Source organism: Pseudonaja textilis, chromosome 10 (assembly GCF_049901715.1).
Source record: "Pseudonaja textilis isolate UNSWEBS1 chromosome 10, rPseTex1.2, whole genome shotgun sequence".
In the NCBI taxonomy this organism is placed as follows: Eukaryota; Metazoa; Chordata; class Lepidosauria; order Squamata; family Elapidae; genus Pseudonaja; species Pseudonaja textilis.
Genome location: NC_141999.1, coordinates 19,976,563 through 19,997,419, shown reverse-complemented (window position 1 = coordinate 19,997,419; position 20,857 = coordinate 19,976,563). Strand labels below are relative to the sequence as shown.

The 20,857-nt window shown below is 42.3% G+C and overlaps 2 protein-coding genes across 4 annotated transcripts; both read left to right on the top strand.

Annotated features, from left to right (window-relative positions):
* Nucleotides 1-3,261: 3,261 nt before the first annotated feature.
* On the top strand, nt 3,262-8,357 carry LOC113454240 (phospholipase A2 inhibitor NAI). Of its 3 annotated transcripts, none has more exons than XM_026725634.2 (6): nt 3,262-3,332; nt 4,333-4,429; nt 4,908-5,024; nt 6,157-6,309; nt 6,928-7,068; nt 8,029-8,357. In XM_026725634.2, the coding sequence occupies exons 2-6, from the start codon at nt 4,381-4,383 to the stop codon at nt 8,169-8,171; spliced, it is 603 nt and encodes a 200-aa protein (XP_026581419.2). In that variant the 5' UTR covers nt 3,262-3,332; nt 4,333-4,380; the 3' UTR covers nt 8,172-8,357. The 3 variants fall into 3 exon arrangements, with proteins under 3 accessions (XP_026581419.2, XP_087796196.1, XP_087796197.1); XM_087940070.1 differs by having other exon boundaries at nt 3,262-3,405; XM_087940071.1 differs by having other exon boundaries at nt 3,262-3,745.
* Nucleotides 8,358-16,265: 7,908 nt separating this feature from the next.
* On the top strand, nt 16,266-20,564 carry LOC113453906 (phospholipase A2 inhibitor NAI-like). Its single transcript, XM_087940078.1, has 5 exons — nt 16,266-16,392; nt 17,453-17,572; nt 18,493-18,649; nt 19,239-19,378; nt 20,250-20,564. The coding sequence occupies exons 1-5, from the start codon at nt 16,344-16,346 to the stop codon at nt 20,393-20,395; spliced, it is 612 nt and encodes a 203-aa protein (XP_087796204.1). The 5' UTR covers nt 16,266-16,343; the 3' UTR covers nt 20,396-20,564.
* The last annotated feature ends 293 nt before the right edge of the window (nt 20,565-20,857 follow it).

Here is a 20,857-nt window from a genome sequence, read left to right as displayed (position 1 = left end):
AATCTTACCAGATGTTTATAGTAAAGATTTGAAATATTTGATTGTAAATGTATTAACTGCAGCTAGAATTGTATTTGCAAAAAATTGGAAAAATGAGAAAATTCCATTGCAGGAAGAAGTTATTAAGAAAATATTGGAATGTGCTGAGATGAGTAGATTGACATTGGAAATGAGAGAGCAAGAAGAGAAACCATTTTATACAATTTGGGACCTTTTTTATCAATGGCTGGATGATGAAATACAAAAATAGAATATTTAGAATGTTAGGCAATAAGGAATATTATTGACTTTACTTTTCTTTTTTCTTTTGTTATTTGACATTACATTTATAAAAATTTTTTTTTCTTTTTTCTTAGGATAGAATTGGTATGATTTGTTATAGAATAAATTACTTAAATTATAGTTATCTCATAAGGCATGATTGAATAAAAGTATAGTCAAATCTTTTTTTTTCAATAATGATATGAGGATATATAAGTTTGGATTGATAATAAGAGTTATTATGTAATGTAATTGTAATTGTGACTACGAAATGAATGCACAAAACTGATGAACCAACCGACACACTGTTTGTATATAAGTATGGACGAGAGCTGATGCTTTTATGTGTTTGTTTGTTTGTTAAAAAAACAATAAAATTGTTTTCAAAAAAAAAAACAAACGACACTATAGAGCGCTGCACACAAGAACAACTAGACACAAGGACAGTTTTTCCCCGAATGCCATCACTCTGCTAAACAAATAAGTCCCTCAACACTGTCCAACAATTTCCAAAGCCTGATGCTACTCTATTACTATTAATCTTCTTATCTCTCCTTATCACCCATCCTCTCCCATTTGTGACTGAATGACTGACTGTAACTGTCCCTTGTATCCTTACAATTTATATTGACTGTTTCCTAGTATGATTTGATGCAACGCCCTGACAACAGGTGAGTTTGGATGAGATAATCCCCCTGTCCCCCAGGTCCACATTGGTGATCTTTTCAAAGCAGCTGTTAGCTTGGACACAGGCTTTTCTTGTCATAGCTCTTCCACCTGGGATGTTGAAGGAGAAAGAAATGTTTCAATCCTAAATGGTGGTCGTGGGTTGACCATCTCCAACTAGGGACATCTTAATCCAGGGGTGGGCAATTAATTTCCCCAAGGGACCCCGTGAGAAACTGGGACTGCTGTGTAGGGCCAAACCAAAAGGGCTGTGAAGGGGTTATGCACACAGGCACATATGTAAATTGGGAAAAAAATAATCAAACAGAACAACAGAATAGAGCAGAATAACAGAGTGGCACCTCAGAGATATTTTGGTCCGACTTACCTGCTCTGGCAGGAGACCCTAAGCCAGGGGTCTTCACACCTGACAGCTTTAAGACCTGTGGACTTCAACTCCCAGAATTCCTCCTCCAGTCATGTTAGCTCGGGAATTCTGGGAGTTGAAGTCCACAAGCCTTAAACTTGCCAAGGTTGAAGAGCCTTGCCCTAAACCATTTCAGACAAATGGATGTCCAATCTCTTCTTAAAACCCCCAAGTGTTGGAGCACTGATTAATTGTTTTAACTGCCAGGAAATTTCTAGGTTGCTTCTCTCCTTGATTAGTGTCTATCCATTGCTTCTCATCCTGTATTCAGGTGCTTTGGAGAATAGCTTGACTCCCTCTTCTTTGGGGCAGCCCCTGAGATATTGGAACACTGCTATCATGTCACCCTTAGCCCTTCTTTTCATTAAACCAGACCTACCCAACTGCGATGAGTTGACTGACTCAGGTCTCTGAGGCTGGCTGTACTGTACAGGTAGTCCTCAACTTACAACAGTTCACTTAGTGACTGTTCAAAATTACAATGGCACTGAAAAAGCTGTGACTTATGACCGTTTTTCACCCTTAGGACCGCTGCAGCATCCCCAGGTAAGGTGACTTACATTCGGATGCTTGACAACTGACTCACCTTTATGAGAATTGCAGAGCCCTGCGGTCAGGCAATCTTCCTGAAGGAGGGGCCATTTCCTTGCAGCCTTACTCCCGAGTCTCCCGTGCTGTTGTAACTGCTCTTTCCTACGAGCAATCCTGTGTGCACGCGCACTTGGCACAGGCTCCTCCGCGGGAACCTCCTCATCACTGCTGCCAGCCCCCACAATCTCTGAAGGCAGCAGTCCACTCCCTCATCTGAGTCCTCGCTCTCCTCAGCCGTCCACATCTTCACCGGCTAACCACAACACCGAGAGAGGATGTAAACCTCTCTCTCTCTCCCAAGTGCTCAATTACCCAGGAGGTCAAACCCCCTGTGGTCCTGTCCACCATTAAGGCATCTTTCCAAATAGCCTCCCTGTTTCCAGGGTCTTTCTCCCCGCTTGGAACTAAACCCAGAGGGACATTTCTTCTAACACGACCTTCTGACCTTCATGCCAAGTCCATGGGGAAACCAGATTGACATTACAACCATATGACTAATTGAACAACTGCCGGTGTTCCCTTCACAAGCGCGGCAAGAGAAGTCATAAAAATGGGGCAAACTCACTTCACACATTTTCTCACTTAGCCACATCAATGTTGGTAGCTCCATAGTGATTGCAAGTTGAGGACTTGTACTTCCCATGTGTTCCCTGAACACAGGAAGGCCAAGCAGGCAGAGTCCTCAAATGTCTGAAAAACTGGGCATGTGCCAATATGGAATCCCTTCAGTCAACGAGGGCATCGACCTCCCTTAAAAGGTCTAAAAATAGGTATTTCCAAATAGCAACTACATCAGACAAGAAGAGAAGACCCTTCACCCATGTGCAACCGATGGAGCAGAAGTTGCCTTCAGAAGTTGTGGGACCTTCACCACTGGAGGCTTTCAAGAAGATACTGGACGACCATCTGTCAGAAATGGTGTAGGGTCTCCCATTTCGGTAGGGGGGCTTGAACTAGATGACCTACAAGGTCCCTTCCTACTCTGATTAGCTGTTATCTGTTTAGCTATTTCCCTCTCCCAGTGGTGAAATCTATATTGACCGCCTGGTGAATTTTTAATCCCAAATAATACTATCATGTTCAAAGGTTGATTCAGCAGACTACGGACAGTTGGCTCCAAGAGCAGAATAGGTCAAGCGATTGCCTCAGGCTATCCTTGAAAAGGACAGTGGACTGGCAAAAGGTTTACCTTTTAAAAAAAAATCTCTATCTGGGTGGAAAGTAAATATACCCCATAACGGGCGGTTGAGAGGTGGTTCCAAAAACATAACCACCTAGCTCTCCTACAAAAAGGAAACACAAAAGGAGAAGGAGCTGTGCCCATTGACTGATAGCACCTGGTAGCCTCTAAGGTAAAATTGCCGGCTGCAGCTTCTTGAAGCTCTACGTAAGTGCCTACTTCCTTCTTAAGGGTTGAGAATCCTACAAAGACTTGCAGATTCCTTTTACCTTACTTCAAGGTGGGCTGATCCTGACCTTAGTTGAAGAACTTGGGTAGCCTTTGTTTGTTGTGTAGATAATAAGGATGGAGTTTATACTATGTCGCTACCCAAATTTTGATCTTGAAAGCCAGGGAAATTTATGTATGGGTGTATGTGTGAGATGGAGATGATGGTGAGTCTCCATCCTATAGTTTTAGATGATCTAGGAGCTTAGAGGAAGCAAAAAAAACAGAATAAAAGAGATGGAAGGGGCTTTAGGAGGTCTTCTAGTCCAGCCTTCTGCTCAACCAGGAAACTCTATCATTGTCCAATCTCTTCTTGACAACCTTGAATGATGCAGCATCCATAACTTCTGAAGGCAAGTCGTTCTACTGATTAATTGTTCTGTCAGAAAATTTCTCCTTAGTTCTAGGTTGCTCCTCTCCTTGATTAGTTTTCATCTACTAGTTCTTTTCCTGCCTTGAGGTGCACTGGAGAATAGTACTACCCCCTCTTCTTTGGGGCAGCCCCTTAGCTATTGGGGCTGCACCAATATTGCTATCATGTCACCCTAGTCCTTCTTTTCATTAAACTACACACGCCTAATGTCTACCAAAACAACAAATGTCAACCAAGACAAGTCCTATAGATCCCAGTAATGATTTTTTTTTAATATGAGGTAACTTTCTTACAACTTGGTAATAACTAAGCCATTGACTTCAGTGGCCAAACAGGCAATGGAGAAAAATGCAGTTATTATCAGGAGCTTACATAATCCCTTCTTGAGAGTGAAGTTTGTTTCTAGTTTTGTCTTTTTCCTGTTCTTCCTATTTTTTTTAAAGCTATTAAAAGCGGGGAAAAGATTCTTGAAACTGGTTTGTGATTGTTATTTGAAAACTGGCACTATGATCAAATTTATGCCTACATTGTGTTCCTGATTCTGTTTCTTTCTGCCTCCCCTTCCAGATATCTCTATCCAGCTTGCCTTGGGCATCAATCATCTTGTTCTCCGCCATGAAGTCCCTCTTATTCTGTTGCCTCTTTGGCACTTTCTTAGCTACAGGTGAGAAGACTTTGGGAGCAATTCAAGAACCTTGACTCGGATAGCAGGACTCCAGGCAGGTCTCGGAGGGTCCACAAAAGGGGCTCAGAAAAGTCAAGATGGTGCCCACCATTGTGTGACTGAAACTCCAGCTATTTTTTTAAAAAAATTGAAATGTGTCAGAATTTTTTTTTAAATTTTTTGGAATGCGTTAGGCAGAGCTTGAATTGTATAATTATGGCTCCTTCCCAGGTTTATTTATTTTTGTTCCCTCACCCATCTCTGCCTGTAGAAGTAGGGGAGCCCCTCAAATAATAGACCTAATTTATTCGTCCGTTTTAATGTAAGCCAGGAGTTTTTGCCAAAAGTAGGTCTTGACAAGTAAGACAGATAGACGGGGCAATGATGGCATGAATCACCATTTGACATGTGGGGCTGGGCAGAGCAAGGCACTCCTGTCGAAAGCATCCACAAACAATGTTGTATCTTCCTCCTCTAGGCATGTGTCTTGAGTGTGATATTTGTATTGGGCTGGGCCGGGAATGTAACACCTGGACGAAAACCTGTGATGCTAATCAAGATACTTGTGTTACCTTTCAAACTGAAGTGATAAGAGGTATGAAATCTTAAGAGTCGTGAGATAGACTGTTGTGGTTCTCTGGCAACAGGTGTGGGCGGCTGAGGTCTCAGAGAGCCAGGATTCAGATGAGGGGCCTGCATGTGATTGCAGGGATGGGGCCAGGACCATCAAGGAGTGGAATGCTGTCTTCGGAGATTGTGGAGGCTGGTAGCAGTGATGAAGAGGTCTCCGAGGAGCCTGGGCCCAGTGCGTGTGCATGCTTGAAGGAAAGAGCAGCTGCAGCAGCACGGGTGACTCGGGAGTAAGGCCCCTCCCTTAAGAGATAAAAGCCAGCTGAGAAACTGGAGTTCTTTGCAGGAAGCAAAGAAGTTTTTGCACTCAAGCCTTGTGGACGTTCAGAATATCTTGGTTGGTGTTTGGAGACAGTTTGTGTTTGAAATATTTCAATATTATCAATTTGCGGCTCAACTGTGGTTATAAGTCGAGGACTACCTGCCATTTGCATCTAGTGGATCATTCAGCCTTTTTTTAAAAAATATTTTAAAAACTTCATTAAACAAATTCTACAATTAAAAAACAATTAAAAACGTATTTCCATTCATTGCAGCATATTCAATGCATACAGCATATTGCAGTAGTGTTCACTCACTTTGACATATTCTTAAGTGTATAGAATATTACTAAATATTATTACAATTATTTTACATTTGATTTCTGTCATTTTTTCATATATTTTCATAGTTATTTATATATTTATACACAAGTATGCAGAGTTATGCGTACTCATACCAAATTATTACATCACACCATAACCTTTCATTTCATCTCTCTATTTTGTGTCTACTTTGCAGCCAATTATACCATAAATTCCAAATTTTGTAGTACTCTGTCTCCTCTCTCCTTCATTGCCATAGAAAGCACACTCTAAAACCCTTTTTTATTATCATAGTATCCGAGGGAATGCTGTCACTTTTCCAATTCTGGGCAAAGGCTATTCTTGCTGCAGTAATATATGTAATATAATATATTGGAGTTTCTTACTTATCTTATCTCTTTATATACCAAATAGGAATGTATCTGATCTCAATTCAATTCAGCCTTTTAATCTACTGAGGAGTCCTTGAATCTCAAATAAAATGTCTTTGTTCTTTGTTTCTCACCTGTGCAGCCCCTGTGTCCCTCTCTTTGATTTCAAAATCCTGTGGTACTTCTGACACTTGCCATCTTAACTACGTGGAGACGAGTCCACATAATGAACTAACGGTGAAGACCAAAAGAACCTGCTGTACTGGGGAGGAATGTAAAACTCTGCCACCGCCTGGTATGTAGCTCTAGGAAGCCAATCTCAGCCTCAACAGACAACGTTGAAGGAGGCGAAATCTAACCTCTGCAGGGCTGCCCATTTCTGATTTCAACTTTGTCAGAGCGAAGGGTTATACCTTAACTCTGTGTTTAAAAGTTCTCTTGCTAAGGATTGAAAGAAACTTGCTCAAGCTGGGTGTGGAATTCTGGGAATTGAAGTCCTCTCATCCTAAAGTCGCCAAGGTTGAAAAAACACTATTGTTTAGGCAGAAGAAATCCTATAAACAGAGTCTGATAATCTGTCTTGAGTTCACCTTCCTGGGACAGAATGGAGGGGAGGAGAGGAGAACAGATTTATTGGCCAAGTATGACACAAGGAATTTGTTTCCAGAAGCTTCCAGAAGGTGTCCTTTTAGCTTTCTGGGAGCATAAAATCCAGGAAGGCTTCCTAAAATCTCCAGGGAAATATAGTCTGAGGGATCAGCCAGCTGTCCCATGGTTTGGGGGAACTTAAAATCCAGGGAAATAAAGAGAAAGGATGAGCAACGTCCTAGCGTAGCCTTACCCAGTCTGATAAAGCAGGCAGTTTCTCTTAGGCAATTGCACTGATCATTTCCTCAACTCTTGTTCTTGACAGTGCTTGGAGACAAAGTCAACCCACCCAACGGACTTCAGTGCCCTGGATGCCTTGGACTGTCCTCAAAAGAATGCACTGAACACCCGGTTTCCTGCCGGGGATCTGAAAACCAGTGTTTGTCCATAATTGGGAAGGAATTTGGTAAGAACAGGCTGCAGGAAAACTTGATAACAGCCCCAGTCTATTTTCTTCCCCTGTTTCTCCCTCTCCCTCTCCCTCTCCTTATCCTTCCCCCTTCCCTCCTCTTCCTCCTCTTCCTCTTCCTCCCATCTTTCTTCCCCTTTAAGTCTTTCCTAGTGGTGGGATTCAATTTTTTTTACTACAGGTTCTGTGGGCTTGGTGGGCATGGCAGGGGAAGGATACTGTAATATCTCCAATCCCTTCTCTCCCCACTAACTTGATCTCCAGCTCTGTTCTCTGTGCAGGGCAACCAAAGAAGACACAGCTGATCAGCTGGGACTCAATGGGAGGCATAGAATAGATGGGGTTGGCGGGGCCAGTCAGAGGAGGTATTTGCCGTTTCTCCAAACTACTCAAAATTTCTGCTACCGGTTCTCCAGAAGCTGCTGAATACCACCTCTCTTCCTTCCTGAAACACTTTGCAAAAGCAGTCCTTTGGCCACATTTAGTTTTCCAAATACAATTTTCAATAATTTCTCCTTTCCCATTTTTAAAGGATGGGGTACTGTAGAGGGAATAGGATAGGATAGGATAGGATAGAATAGAATAGAATAGAATAGAATAGAATAGAATAGAATAGAATTCTTTATTGGCCAAGTGTGATTGGACACACAAGGAATTTGTCTTTGGTGCATATGCTCTCAGTGTACATGAAGGAAAATGAAATACATTCATCAAGAATCATAAGATACAACACTTAGTGATAGCCATAGGATACTAATAAGAAATCAAATCATACTAGGGAACAAATAAACCATATACATAAAGATACAAGCAACAAGGTTATAGTCATAAGTGGGAAGAGGTAGATACTAGGAAGAGTGAGAAGAATAATAGAAATACAATCTTAGTAAATAGTTTGACAGTCTTATGGGGAATTAGTTGATGTTCCTGACTACAATGTCGGTTAATTTTTTTCAGGCCTTTTCTTCAGAGCATTGTCTTATAAAGGATGTGCTACGGAGAGTCTGTGCACTTTATTTGAGAAGAAGTTCTGGAATGTTTTAGAGGATGTTGAAGTAGACTTCAAATGCACGCCGGCCCTCCCAAAGTCTTCCCAGTGATGTACAACTGCAGGTCAAGGCCATCGCTCCACCTTACTAAGAACTAAGGAGCCAACATGGCTCATTCTGTTTTAGTCAGCTTTCAACAGAATCCTCGTTCTTCTGGATGTGTCAAAGTTCCACCCAATTAATGTGAAAATTAACTGAGCCATGGTTCAACCAATAAAGGAGTAACTTTCAAAAGAATTCCATTCTGGGTCAGAGTTTGATTTGAGCGAATGACTGTGGTAGAACCAGGTTTGTGGTGTCAGGTTCACTAACACTACTTGTCCTGCCATGATGCCCACTCAGTGCGGTGCTGATGTGCACTTCTGGACTGGTCCAGGACAGGACAGGGCAAATCAGGACACTGCCTGTTTCAGAAGGGCAGGAATGGATGATGACCTCCTCAGAATACTCCTTGCCCACTTGGGAGATGACCTTTCCATCCTGGCTCCCATGTTGTGCATCAGAAGTAATGTGTTTCCCCTTCTGCTGATACAACCAGAACAGTCAAATCCACCTGTGTTGTTTCCTTGTCTTGTCCAAATGCCTCCATTCCTATTGGCTGGTGGGTGTGTTGTTGGACATGAGGCCTCCCCAATGCCCTCATTCTCTGCCTTCAATGGCCATGTCCTTCTGGGCTACTGGCCCGTGGTGAGATTCAAAATGTTTTACTACCGGTTCTGTGGGTGTGGCTTGGTGGGTGTGGCAGGGGAAGGATACTACAAAATCCCCATTCCCTCCCCACCCAACTAACCTACTTTCCAGCTCCGTTCTCTTGTGCAGGGCAAACAAGGAAGACCTAGTCGATCCGCTGGGACTCAATGGGAGGCATAGAATAGATGGGATTTGCGGGGCCAGTCAGGGGTGGGATTTGCCGGTTCTCCAAACTACTGAAAATTTCTGCTACTGGTTCTCCAGAAGTGGTCAGAACTTGCTGAATTCCACCTCTGCTCCTGGCCTACCTGCTATGAAAGGTTGAAGCCCAGTGGTGATTTTTTTTTAACATGTTCTGGCAGAGATGCCCATTAGGTGAGATCAAAGAAGTCAAGATGACAGCCAGAACAATGGACTCAAAAACCAGGCAGAGTTTTTGATCCCACCCTAATTTAATCTTGACTTTCTTTTAACCATGCTCTGAGGACCTGGAAACAAGGAGAAAATTTTCTGACATTAAGAGCAATCAATCCATGGAACAGCTTCCTTCGGAAATTGTGGGAACTTCATCACTGGAGGATTTCAAGAAGAGACTGAACTGCCATCTGTCAGAAACGGTGGAGGGTCTCCTGCTTGGGTGGGGTGGGGGGGTTGGACTAGATGACCTACAAGGTCCCTTCCAACTCTTCAATCTGTAAGAACTCTGTAAGACCTCCTGTTTTAGTAGACGATTTTTAAAAGAGGGGCCTCACTTTTTTGTTTCTCTGTTTGATTTAACTGTGGAATAGACAAAAGTCCTGCCACCTTTTTCCATTTATTTTATTCTATTTTCATTTAATGGATATGTCAACCATCTGGCTTTGAAATTGAGTCCAAAGGACTTGTGAGAACTTCTGAAGTTCCTGAGGTTCGGAAACACTGTTTTAGTCCACACAAATGCCAACATACAGATATTCCCAGGCTTGCAACCACTTGTTTAGCAACTGTACAAAGTTACAAGGCCCAGAAGAAAGTGACATGAGTAGTCCTCATACTTATGACCATTGCAGCTTCCCCGTGGTCACTCAGTCAAGGCAACCGACATATGTTTGTGATGGTTGCAGTGTCCATGTGATCACAATTTGCAACTTCCCCATTCACAATCAAAGTCAATTTGACTTTGAAAGAGAAAGAAAAAGTTCAGAGAAGAGCAACTAAGATGATCAAAGGCCTGGAAAGTAAAACATAGGAAGAATGGCTGCAGGATGTGGGGTTGGCTGGTCTAGAGAAAAGAAGAATTAGGGGTCAAATTACTTTGACCCCCTCTTCTTTGGGGCAGCCCATGGAATATCGGAATACTGCTATCCTCTCACCCCTAATTCTTCTTTTCTCTAGACTAGCCAACCCCACATCCTGCAGCTGTTCTTCATATGTTTTAGTTTCCAGGCCTTTGATCATCTTAGTTGCTCTTCTCTGAACCTTTTCCAAGGCCTCAACACCTTTTGTGTGGTGTTATTGGCTGTGAAGTTGTGTCCGACCCATTGGGATACCATGGACAACATTCCCCTAGGCTTTCCTGTCCTCTACCATCTTCTGGAGTCCACCCAAGATCATGCCTCACTGACTCCATCCAGGCACCTCCTTCTCTGTCATCCCTTCTTCTTCTTTTGCCCTCGATCGTTCCCAGTGTTAGGTTCTTCTTCAGTGAGTCCTTCCTTCTCATGAGGTGGCCAAAGTCTTTGAGTTTCCTCTTCAGGATCTGGCCTTCTAAAGAGCAGTCAGGGTTGATCTCCTCTAGGACTGACTGGTTTGATGGTCTTGCAGTCCAAGGGACTCGCAGGAGTCTTCTCCAGCACCAGAGTTCAAAGGCCTCCATTCGTTGGTTGCTCAGCCTTCCTTATGGTCCACAGCCATACACTGGAACTGGGAAAACCATAGCTTTGACTATATTCACCTTTGTTGGCAGGGTGATATCTCTGTTTTTTAGTATGCTTTTTAGTAGTGTGGTTTTGTAGTGTGGTGACCAAAATTGGGTTGCAGCATTCCACTGGTGGTCTTACTAGGGCTTTATAAAGCGATATTAATAGTTCACGTGATCTTGATTCTATGCCTTTCTGTATACAACCCAGGATTTGTATTAGCTTTTTAGACTGCTGCTGCACACCACTGGCTCATATTCAAGTGATCATGCACGGGGACTCCGAGGTCCCTCTCAGAGTTATTGTTTTTGAGCCAGGTCTCACTTCATCTGTGCTTATACTTTTGATTTTTCCTGCCTAAATGTAAAACTTTGCTTTTCTCCACATTAAAATTAAAATGGTGATGGTGATGATAACAATCTTGGGCATGACTCAACTCCCTTGCTTAGCAGTGAAAATTCTGATCCCAACAGTGTCCATATGTCAAGGTCTACCTGTATTTACCTTTAAACCTTTATCCAAGTGGCATGGAACACAGTCCTGTGATGTCCTTTAGATGTCTGCTGTTTTAACAGTGGCCAAATATGGACCCAGCAAACAAATGGCTTTGCTAGCACTCTCACTATGCTAATATTCACTTTGAAAAATGGGGACATGACTGCAAGGCCACCGATTACACCAGACTTGCCTAAAACAAACCAGACCTTCATAATAGAACATTGTGAGTCTGGAAAATGTAATACCACATAGATAACTGACTCTTAATATGGATACAACCTGTCAATTATTAGTGAAGTTCAAGAGTGGGCTCAGGTCCCATGTTTCAATGGGGACCACGTGGAATAGTTTGCGAAGCCTGGAGAGTCCATGTAAGGACACCTAGAACCTTCTTACCAAACTAACCCATCTTCAGATGTTGGCTGTTACAAGCAAGCATCATGGATAGTCCTCAACTTATGACCACAGTTGGAACCAGAATTCACATTGCTAAGCAAGGTGCCTGTTCAGTGAGTCACACCCACTGTTACAACCTTTTTTTGGGGGGGGGGGCACAGTTAAGTACAATATTTAGGTAGGATAAAACCTTTTCCAAAGCCTCAACACATTTTGTGTAGTGTTGTTAGCTGTGAAGTTGTATCCGACCCATTGGGATACCATGGACAACATTCCCCCAAGCTTTCCTGTCCCCTACCATCTTCTGGAGTCCATCCAAGCTCATGCCTCACCATCCAGGCACCTCCTTCTCTGTCATCCCTTCTTCTTCTTTTGCCCTCGATCGTTCCCAGTGTTAGGTTCTTCTCCAGTGAGTCCTTCCTTCTCATGAGGTGGCCAAAGTGTTTGAGTTTACTCTTCAGGATCTGGCCTTCTAAAGAGCAGTCAGGGTTGATCTCCTCTAGGACTGACCGGTTTGATGGTCTTGCAGTCCAAGGGACTCGCAGGAGTCTTCTCCAGCACCAGAGTTCAAAGGCCTCCATTCGTTGGTTGCTCAGCCTTCCTTATGGTCCACAGCCATACATTGGAACTGGGAAAACCATAGCCTTGACTATATTCACCTTTGTTGGCAGGGTGATATCTCTGTTTTTTAGTATGCTTTTTAGTAGTGTGGTTTTGTAGTTTGGTGACCAAAATTGGGTTGCAGCATTCCACTGGTGGTCTTATTAGGGCGTTATAAAGCGATATTAATAGTTCGCGTGATCTTGATTCTATGCCTTTGTGTATACAACCCAGGATTTGTATTAGCTTTTTAGACTGCTGCTGCACACCACTGGCTCATATTCAAGTGATCATCCATGGGGACTCCGAGGTCCCTCTCAGAGTTATTGTTTTTGAGCCAGGTCTCACTTCAACTTTTGATTTTTCCTGCCTAAATGTAAAACTTGCCTTCTCTCCACATTAAAATTAAAATGGTGATGGTGATTATGATGATAACAATCTTGGGCATGACTCAACTCCCTTGCTTGGCAGTGAAAATTCTGATCCCAACAGTGTCCATATGTCAAGGTCTACCTGTATTTACCTTTAAACCTTTATCCAAGTGGCATGGAACACAGTCCTGTGATATCCGTTTAGATGTCTGCTGTTTTAACAGTGGCCAAATATGGACCCAGCAAACAAGTGGCTTTGCTAGCACTCTCACTGTGCTAATATTCACTTTGAAAAATGGGGACATGACTGCAAGGCCACCGATTACACCAGACTTGCCTAAAACAAACCAGACCTTCATAATAGAACATTGTGAGTCTGGAAAATGTAATACCACATAGATAACTGACTCTTAATACGGATACAACCTGTCAATTATTAGTGAAGTTCAAGAGTGGGCTCAGGTCCCATGTTTCAATGGGGACCACGTGGAATAGTTTGCGAAGCCTGGAGAGTCCATGTAAGGACACCTAGAACCTTCTTACCAAACTAACCCATCTTCAGATGTTGGCTGTTACAAGCAAGCATCATGGATAGTCCTCAACTTATGACCACAGTTGGAACCAGAATTCCCATTGCTAAGCAAGGTGCCTGTTCGGTGAGTCACACCCAGTGTTACAACCTTTTATTTTTGGGGGCCACAGTTAAGTACAATATTTAGGTAGGATAACAGAATAACAGGAATCTTGGAGGTCTTCTAGTCCAACCCCCTGCTCAAGCCAGAGACCTTAAGCCATTATGGACAAATGGTTGTTCAATCTCTTCTTTAAAACATCAAGGGTTGGAGCACCCACAACTTCTTAAGGAAAGCCATTCCACTGGTTAATTGTTCTAATTGTTAGGAAATGTCTCCTTGGTTTTAGGTTGGTTCTCTCCAACTCATGGAGAATTGTCCCATTCCACCTTGGGGATGACTGATGGTTTGAGGGCAAGTCCCTGTAACTTGCTAAGTATTTAGGCTTGTTAACTCTGTTTTTTTTTAACTTGTAATTTTAAATCTTAATCTTATTTTTAACTCTGTCTTCAATTTGCTTTTAATAACATTTAATAATGTTGTTTGGAAAAAACCCAGAGTCATTTAAGTGACACCAAGCTGGCAGGAATAGCCAACACTCCAGAAGATAGACTTAAGATACACTGCTCAAAAAAATAAAGGGAACACAAAAATAAGACATCCTAGATCTGAATGAATGAAATATTCTTATTAAATACTTTGTTCATTACATAGTTGAATGTGCAAAATCACACAAAAATTATCAATGGAAATCAAATTTAGCAACCCATGGAGGTCTGGATTTGAAGTTACACTCAAAATTAAAGTGGAAAAAAACACTACGGGATGATCCAACTTTGATGTAATGTCCTTAAAACAAGTCAAAATGAGGCTCTGTGTGGCCTCCACGTGCCTGTATCCCTACAACGCCTGGGCATGCTCCTGATGAGGTGGCAGATGGTCTCCTGAGGGATCTCCTCCCACACCTGCACTAAAGCATCACAGAACTCCTGGACAGTCTGTGGTGCAACATAGCATTGGTGAATGGAGCGAGACATGATGTCCCAGATGTGCTCAATTGGATTCAGGTCTGGGGAACGGGCAGGCCAGTCCATAGCATCAATGCCTTCCACGGTGTCTCCAGACCCTATCACGTCTGTCACGTGTGCTCAGTGTGAACCTGCTTTCATCTGTGAAGAGCACAGGGCGCCAGTGGTGAATTTGCCAATCTTGGTGTTCTTTGGCAAATGCACAGTGTTGGACTGTAAGCACAACCCCCATCTGTGGATGTCAGGCCCTCATACCACCCTCATGGAGTCTTTTTCTAACTGTTTGAGCAGCCACATGCATATTTGTGGCGTGCTGCAGATCATTTTGCAGGGCTCTGGCAGTGCTCCTCCTGTCCCTCCTTGCACAAAGGCGGAGGTAGCAGTCCTGATGCTGGGTTGTTGCCCTCCTAAGGCCTCTTCCACATCTCCTGATGTACTGGCCTGTCTCCTGGTAGTGCCTCCATGCTCTGGATACTATGCTGACAGACCTTCTTGCCACAGCTCTCATTGATGTGCCATCCTGGATGAGCTGCGCTCCCTGAGCCACTTGTGTGGGTTGAAGACTCTATCTCATGCTACCACTAGAGTGACAGCACCACCAGCATTCAAAAGTGACCAAATCATCAGCCAGAAAGCATAGGAACTGAGAAGTGCAGAACCACACCTTTACTGGGGATGTCTTGCTAACTGCCTCTGCTTTCCACCTGTTGTCTATTCCATTTGCACAACAGCATGTGAAATTGATTGTCAATCAGTGTTGCTACCTAAGTGGACAGTTTGATTTCACAGAATTGTGATTGACTTGGAGTTACATTGTGTTGTTTAAGTGTTCCCTTTATTTTTTTGAGCAGTGTATATAAAGATCTTGACATACTTGAACATTGGGCGTTATCTAACAAAATGAAATTCAGTGGTGAAAAAAGGAAGGTTCTACATTTAGGCAAGAAAAATCAAATGCACAGATACAGTACTTTGCTCAATAGTAGTAATTGTGCGAAGGATCTCGGAGTCCTAGTGGACAACCATTTAAACTTGAGCCAGCAGCTGCCAAAAAAGCCAACACAGTTCTAGGCTGCATAAACAGAGGGATAGAATCAAGATCACGTGAAGTGTTAATAAGACTTGATAAGGCACTTGGAATAACGCATCCAGTTTTGTCGCCACGATGTAAAAAAAGTTGTTGAGACTCTAGAAAGAGTGCAGAGAAGAGCAACAAAGAAGATTAGGGGACTGAAGGCTAAAACATACATAAAGAATAGTTGCAGGAACTGGGTGTGTCTAGTTTAATGAAAAGAAGGACTAGGGGAGACATGATAGCAGTGTTCCAATATCTCAGGGGCTGCCCCAAAGAAGAGGGAGTCAAGCTATACTCCAAAGCTCCTGAGGGCAGACAAGAAGCCATGGGTGGAAACTAATCAGGGAGAGAAGCAACTTAGAACTAAGGAGAAATTTCTTGACAATTAGAATAATTAATCAGTAGAACAACTTGTCTCCAGAAGTTGTGAATCTCCAAGTTTTTAAAAAGATGTTGGATAACCATTTGTCTGAAGTGGTGTAGGGCTTCTTGCCTAAGCAAGGGGTTGGACTAGAAGACTCCAAGGACCCTTCCAACTGTGTTATTCTATTCTAAGTGAGATGGGCAATGTAGAAATTTGGTAAATGAATACATAAAATAAAGGTTATTCTTGTCTAGGTCCTGAGTCTGGGATGATTCATCCCTCTGAGTCCTTGCTAATGTCCTCTTGAGCCTGGAACTATTTGACTAATGATGGTGCCTCTCTGGTTATTGACCTCAGCCTGGTTTATCTGTAGTTGGTTCCAGGAGGGAGCATCTTCTTGATAGTTTGACTTGATGACCCTGCTTAGAGTGGAGATAAAAAGATAAAATCCAATGGCTTGAGCCAATGACAATAAAGAATAAAAGTGCTTACAAGGCTATATCCCCAGCATTGCAAATTTTCTAGATGGTCACCTAAGTTGAAATGGCTTTTGGTCAAGCCAACTTTGTGTTTACTTTTGGATTAGTGGGCTGGCCCTAAATTATGGGGAGGGGTTTCCCATTTTTAAACTTGTGTTTGTTTCACGTTGCGAAGAGTCTCTGGTTTCAGCAGAGTCCAGAACTTCACGGAGGTCAACATATCCTATTCAGCTCTGATCTTCATCTTGAACCATGAAATCTCTACAGATCATCTGTCTTCTTTTCGTTTTGGTAGCCAGAGGTAAGGAGATGATGTTGCAGAATGTCTGAGTCTTCTATTGTCTTGTTTTCAATGTTCTCAATTTCTCCATCTTCAACATCATGCTATCTGCTTGCAGGCAAGCGGGAATTTATGTAAATATCTGGAAGTAGGCATGCAAAAGTTGTGTAGGCTTCTATCTACACTAAAACAGACCTCAGTCCCCCATAATTCTTCCACTCAGTCTTGAAATGTTGGAAACCTTGAGAAGCTGAATTTTATGTAGACATCCTTACGAGTAATATGTACTTTCCTACACCTGCTATCACAGCAAATTCAGGCATAATACCTAAGTAGGTTTTACCTTTCAAAAATTGATTGCAGCTTAATGACCGATAACTACCCACTAATATTTTCCACTTACTTGAATTGTATTGGACATAAATTAACTTGGAGATTCCGTGTCTAAGCTAAACTAATCAAGGAGAGAACCAAGCTAGAACTAAGGAGGAAATTCCTGACAGTGAGAACAATGAATCAGTGGAACAGCTTGCTTCTAGAGGTTGTAAATGCTCCAACACTGGAAGCTTTTAACAAGATGTTGGATAACCATTTGTCTGAAGTGGTGTAGGGTTTCCTGCCTAGGCAGGGGGTTGGACTAGAAGATCCCCAAGATCCCTTCCAACTCTTCTCTTCTCCTCTGTTCTGTTCTGTTCTGTTCTATTTATTCCATTCCATCCCATTCTTTTGTCCTCTCTGGGTGACACCCATTCTATAAGGGTCTTTCCTACCACCACCATCTGCAAAGAGAACCTGCGATCTTCTGAATGGAAAGCAAACACTGTACTGTCCCTGTACAACACAGCACCTGCCCCCAAATCAGCTCTCCTGAAATGAGCAGCCCTTCTCCTTGGTCTTTGGAGCATTTCTTGGTTTGCTGATTGACTATCCTTTCCCTCCACCAATCACGGCTCTTTGGGACTTGGATTCCTCACAAGTAATTGATCAACTCTGACATTTCAAAATAATGAAGCACCCTAGGGAAGGCATAAGAGAATAGAGTTAATCAGGCACCCTCTTTTCTTTCTTTTCTCCTTTTCAGGAAGCTGTCGCTCATGTGAAATTTGTCACAATTTTGGAAAAGATTGCGAGAGTGAGGGGGCAGAGGAATGTGCCTCTCCAGAAGATCAATGTGGCACAGTGTTGCTGGAGATTTCATCAGGTAAAACCAGAGTGACCATTCCTCTCATTTCCTTCCAATAAAAGGAGAATCTTTTCTAAGGTTTCCTTTCCTGGCTGAGTAACTTTCTCAACAGGGAGTCTGAGCTGGTGACCACATGCACACTCCTTGTCCAGACATATAAAGAATAGCAATAGCAATAGACTGATATACCGCTTTACAGTGCTTTGCAGCCCTCTCTAAGTAGTTTACAGCAGTTTGCATGGAAGGCTGAGTCAACCTTGAGCCTGGTGAGATTTGAACTGCCAAATTGCAGTCAATCCCTAGCACCACGTAACCGAGTGAGCTCCCATTACTTGTCCCAGTGTCAACTATAAAACGTGTATACAAAATGTTTTGAGTTGGCTATAGACGTTTTTTCATTGGACGATACACCCAGAGGGGTGAGGGGGAAAGCAGGATAAAAGGTGACAGTGAATTATGTATCTCAGAGTTGGCTATGCCCAGATTAGTTCTGGACATAGAATGTTAGCTTCAAATAAATCCTCTTTAGTTTTGGGAGTGTGGCTCAAGGCTCATGATTTAATTGGAGTAACTGCCGGAACTTTGACACCCAGCTTCTGCCAACCTTGCAGTTCGAAAGCATGTAAAAATGCAAGCAGAAAAATAGGGACCACTTTGGTGGGAAGGTAACAGCGTTCCGTGCGCCTTCAGCATTTAGTCATGCCAGCCACATGACCATGGAGACGTCTTTGGATAGCACTGGCTCTTTGGCTTTGTAACAGAGATGAGCACCGCCCTCTAGAGCTGGAAACAACTAGCACATAGGTTTGAGGGGAACCTTTACCTTTTACCTTTAAAGCTTTTATCCTCTATCATGGTTAAACTGATAATAAGGTTTCCAAAACTCCATAAATCCATCTAGTTAACTTCTTCTTCCTCATTTTTCCTCTTCCGCACAGCACCTATTTCCTTCCGATCCATTCATAGGAACTGTTTCTCATCCAGCCTCTGCAAACTTGAACACTTTGATATAAATATTGGACATGATTCCTATTTGAGAGGAAGAATCCACTGTTGTGATGAAGAAAGGTGTGAAGCACAGCAATTTCCTGGTATGTTTGCTCAGGAGGTCTAGGACCCAAACCCTCCCTACTTCAGAGGGTCATATGCGGGTTGTGCGTTTGAGACCGGATTTTCTTCCTTCCCTGTCAAACTTCCTCCCCTCACTACCTAACAATACATACTGATATAGTTCTTGCTGATAATCTTTTACAGGTTTTTTTTTTTTAAATCCTTTAAAAAAGTTGCTGTTTTTTCAAAAGGCAACTGGGCTTCTTTTGTTCTTCCTTGAAGACATTTTCCTTCTCATCCAAGAAGCTTCTTCAGTTCTTATTTCAGAACCAAAAAAACGAAGAAGCTTCTTGGATGAAAAGGGAAACGTCTTCAAGGAAGAACAAAGAAAGCTGAGCTGCCTTTTGGAAAAAAAAAAAGCACCTTTATGACATGAGCAGGAAAGTGAAGGGATGGAAATTGTATTTGGTTAATGTTTGGGTAATGTTATTTCAAAGTTTACAAAGCACCGTAAATGCATGCAATTTTGAAATTGGAGGCAATAGAGTCCACAAAATCCATGGACTTTTGGCACGAATGATCTTTTTGCTGATCTTTCACTTCGCTTTTTTTGTTTCGTTGTTTTGTTTTGCAGGACTGCCCTCTCCTTTCCAAATGGACACCACTGCCCCGGCATTCTCGGTGTATTCTCAGTGGACAGCTCTGAACATGAAGCTATTTGCAGAGGAACTGAAACCAAATGCATTAACCTTGCGGGATTCAGAAAAGAAAGATGTAATTATATTATATTATATTATATTATATTATATTATATTATATTATATTATTATATTATATTATATTATATTATATTATATTATATTATATTATATTACATTACATTACATTACATTACATTACATTACATTACATTACATTGTTATGTTATTATTATATTGTTATTATATTACTGTCTGCTGCAGCAGTCAGGCAAGGGATGATGCCATCCGTGGGGCCTTCATACAGGGGAATACTCAGAGCCTCCCCTGCTGCACTGCAAAATAGACATGCCCGCCCGGGCGCGCCCCCGCAAAAAAGAGCCCAGTTCATTTTGCAGTCTTTGTAGCAAGAGAAGTAATAGTGCAAAGATATACTTTTCTTGAGGGACGTGGTGGCTCAGTGGCTAAGATTCTGACCTTGTCGATCAAAAAGGTTGGCGGTTTGGCGGTTTGAATCCCTACTGCCGCATAATGGAGTGAGCTCCCGTTACTTGTCCCAGCTTCTGCCAACTTAGCAGTTTGAAAGCATGTAAAAAAATGCAAGTAGAAAAATAAGGACCACTTTGGTGGGAAGGTAACGGCCTTCCGTGCGCCTTCGAAGGTGTTTAGTCATGCCAACCACATGACCACGGAGACGCCTTGGGACAGCGCTGGCTCTTTGGCTTTGTAATGGAGATGAGCACCAGCGCCCCCTAGAGCCGGAAATGACTAGCACAGATGTGCGAGGGGAACCTTTACCATATACTTTTCTGAGGGGCAAAGACAGCAGTTGCTGGGTCCAAAGTCTAACATTCCATCACTGTGTGGTATATATTTAGACCTCGAAGATCCCTTCTGACTCTGTTATTCTGTTTTTCTGACCTATTTCTTCTTGTTTGTATCTGCAGATCCTGTAGACATCGCTTATAATATCAAAGGTTGCACTTCTTCTTGTCCAGAACTGAGCTTGAGCAATAGAACTCACGAAGAACGTAGAAATGATCTAATAACACTTGAATGTACAGACGCCTCCAAAATTGCACCTTCTGAATAATACTGTCACTGTTTTGGAACCTGAAGGTCAGCAATTTCATCCAATGGAATGGCTCTGAATGGAAAACCTACATTTTTAACTTCTGATTCTTCCTGCCAACTAATTCTTAGAAATTAAAAAGAGAAAGTAAAACAAAATAAAAGAAGCCAAGGGGCTTGCTTGGATTATCTATTTGTCTTGATTTTTTAATTTTGTTTTCATTTTAGTTTTGGCTTTCTCCCCAGAGAAAGTGGTGTGGTTGGACTGGTTATATGAAAGCGAATCTTTGATATAAACCCATCCATTAATTTCAATTATTTTATTTATTTGATGGATTTATAACCTCCTTACCTGTTGACCTGAGTTTCTTAACCTTGGCAGCTTGAGGATATATAGGTTTCAAATCCCAGAATCCTGTTAACACAGTGTTTCTCAAAGTTGACTAGTTGAAGCTGGATGAACTTCAACTCCCAGAATTCCCAA